The 2576-nt window shown below is 41.6% G+C and overlaps 1 protein-coding gene across 1 annotated transcript; it reads right to left on the bottom strand.

Annotated features, from left to right (window-relative positions):
- Positions 1-319: 319 nt before the first annotated feature.
- On the bottom strand, positions 320-1317 carry LOC125780141 (uncharacterized; the record flags this gene model as incomplete). The annotated part of the gene is made up of 2 exons (XM_049461788.1): positions 1103-1317; positions 320-1050 (listed from the first exon to the last, which is right to left on the bottom strand). Coding segments are annotated over exons 1-2 (946 nt in total), but the record flags the coding sequence as incomplete, so codon positions are not given.
- Between the last annotated feature and the right edge of the window lie 1259 nt (positions 1318-2576).

Genomic DNA, 2576 nt, shown 5'->3' with positions numbered 1-2576 from the left:
ACAGCTGTTTTATCAGATTAATTAATTTTTTCCGGAACTCCTTTGCATACTAGGGCTCTCCAAATCGCATCATGTTTGAGAGTGTCGAACGCTTTCTCAAAATCGATAAAGCAAAGGTAGAGAGGAGTTCGCCACTCTGCCGACTGCTCTACAATCACTCGTAAGGTGTTGATGTGATCGACACATGAGCAATGGGGTCTGAAACCAGCTTGTTCTTTACGTAGCCCATGCATCAGCGACTCAGATAGCCTTTTGTGAATTATGTGCGCTATTATTTTATTCACCATACTCAGTAGTGTTATTCCTCTCCAATTTTTACATTCCGATAAATTTCCCTTCTTCGGAAGAAGAGTAATAACACCTTCCTTCAACTCGTCCGGTATCTTTTCTGAGGTCCAGATATCTTTAAGTAGAGGAAACAGTATCCGCGCAGTCGTCTGAGGATCAGCTTTTAGGAGTTCTGGGTTGATGTTATCCGGCCCAGGAGTTTTGTTGTTCTTTAATGCTCTGATAGCAGTCATTATCTCCGTCTCATTCGGGTGCGAGGTGTGAATGTCACGTCTTTGTAAATGACGTTGGCAACCGCATGACTGAATAGCCTCCGACGAGGTTGGTGAAAGCAATTTTTCATAATAACGCTCCCAGATGGTAGTCTGCTCATCTTTGGCCGTTGTCAATTTTCCATTTTCATCTTTTAGCGGTTTGGAGGTTTTGAGTGTTACGTTGGTCAGTTGCCGTATCGTTTGGTACAGGTCACGAGTGCGGTACGTTTCCGCGGCCTCCTGCGCTTTTCTAGCCAAATTGTCACTCCAGATTCGTTTATCCGTTCTCGCGCTTTTCTTTATCAGCTTGTCGGTTTTTGTGTAAGTGTTTTGTAATGCCGACTTGGCGGATCTCGTCTTTGCGGAATTAAGCTGATTTTTTATTTCTCTACGTTCGTTTATTAACCACCATGTGGAGTCTGAGATCCAGGATTTTCGTTTGTATTCTTTGAATCCAATACTGTATTCCGCTGCTTTTAGGAAAGTTTGTTTTATACTTTTCCAGTCGCTAGTTAGAGTATGTTCTGTTTCAAACAGATGCATTTAACGATTCGATAAACCTTGCGCAGGTAGATTCATCTTTCAGTTTTTCTACGTCGAATTTTTTCTGCATCTTCTTTTTCGAGTTGCTAACTGCCGCAACTTTGAGTCTGACTGACGCAATTAGGAGATGATGATCACTTGCAATATCAGCTCCACGTGTATTCCGCGTGTCCATAAGGGAACCGCGCCATTTACGACTTATTGCTATGTGATCAATCTGATTTTCAGTCATTCTATCTGGAGATGTCCACGTTATTTTGTGGACGCGTTTATGATTTAAATAGTGTTCCTCCTATAACAAGATTAAAATTAGCGCAAAGTTCGGTGAACATCTCGCCATTCTCAGTCATCGTGCCTAACCCGTGACGGCCCATCGTCGCCTCTAACCCCTTATTGTGATGACCAACTTGGGCATTCATATCACCCATTAAGATGACTATGTCACCCTTATTGATTTCACTCAATACTTTTGTGAGACAACTGTAAAAGGCTTCCTTAACTTCCACTTCTGCTACATTCGTTGGGGCATAGCTTTGTACTACAGTCATGTTTCTAGCTCTTGTGCGCAGCCTCACTGAGATGATTCTATCCGAGTGAGCTTTCCATTCTATAAGCGCCGCAGAGGCCGACTTAGAAAGAAGAAATCCGACGCCATTCTCTCTTCTTTGAGTGGGCTTGTTTCCAGAGAAAATTAGTTTTTCACCAGAGGTTGTTGTAACTTCGCCTGAGTCGGCCCATCTAACTTCGCAAAGACCAAGAAGAATGAGTTTGTAGCGGTTAAATTCTACACAAAGTTGCGGTAGCTTAGTTGGTTCTAGCAATGAACGTACATTCCAGGTTCCTATTCGTAATCCATTTTTCATGCTGAAGGTCGTCATCAATTTATCGTTCTTGATCTTAACTTTGTTTATTTTGGTTTCGGTAATCAGCGGGTTTAAGATGAGTAGGTGATTAGCCTTCTGCATCCGAGCCTAGTTCCGGGGCTGCCGGTTTCGCCTCTAGGCAGGCAATGGCGTAGAAATTTCCTTCTCGCAGGTGCTAAGGTTATACCGCCTTTACTCGGTCGTCAGAGCCTCGTTCGTAGTGAACAGGGGGTACCGCGCGAAGGTGAGGTTGACGTTTGAGTGGGATAGGCTATATATTCGCATCACCATTTTGATTAAGGTGTAGAATCGATTTTTTAGTACAGATGCACGAAGCAATCTATACCAAGATGCGTAAAAATATGAACTATACATATTTATGCTAATTAACAGTTTTGAGGTTATTGGAGTTGTCATATAGCCGTAACGATAGTGTATTTGGAAAAATTTCACAATCTTATATTAAGGTGTAGAATCCATTTTTTAGTACATATACATTAAGCAATCTATACCAAGTTGCGTAAAAATTTGAACTATACATATTTATGCTAATTAACCGTTTTGAGGTTATTGGAGATGTCATATAGCCGTAACGACAGTGTATTTGGAAAAATTTCACAATCTTATA

The sequence above is a fragment of the Bactrocera dorsalis genome, unplaced genomic scaffold, assembly GCF_023373825.1.
Source record: "Bactrocera dorsalis isolate Fly_Bdor unplaced genomic scaffold, ASM2337382v1 BdCtg124, whole genome shotgun sequence".
NCBI classification, from domain to species: domain Eukaryota; kingdom Metazoa; phylum Arthropoda; class Insecta; order Diptera; family Tephritidae; genus Bactrocera; species Bactrocera dorsalis.
The sequence above is the reverse complement of the archived record's forward strand: the minus strand, read 5'-3'. Positions and strand labels throughout refer to the sequence as shown.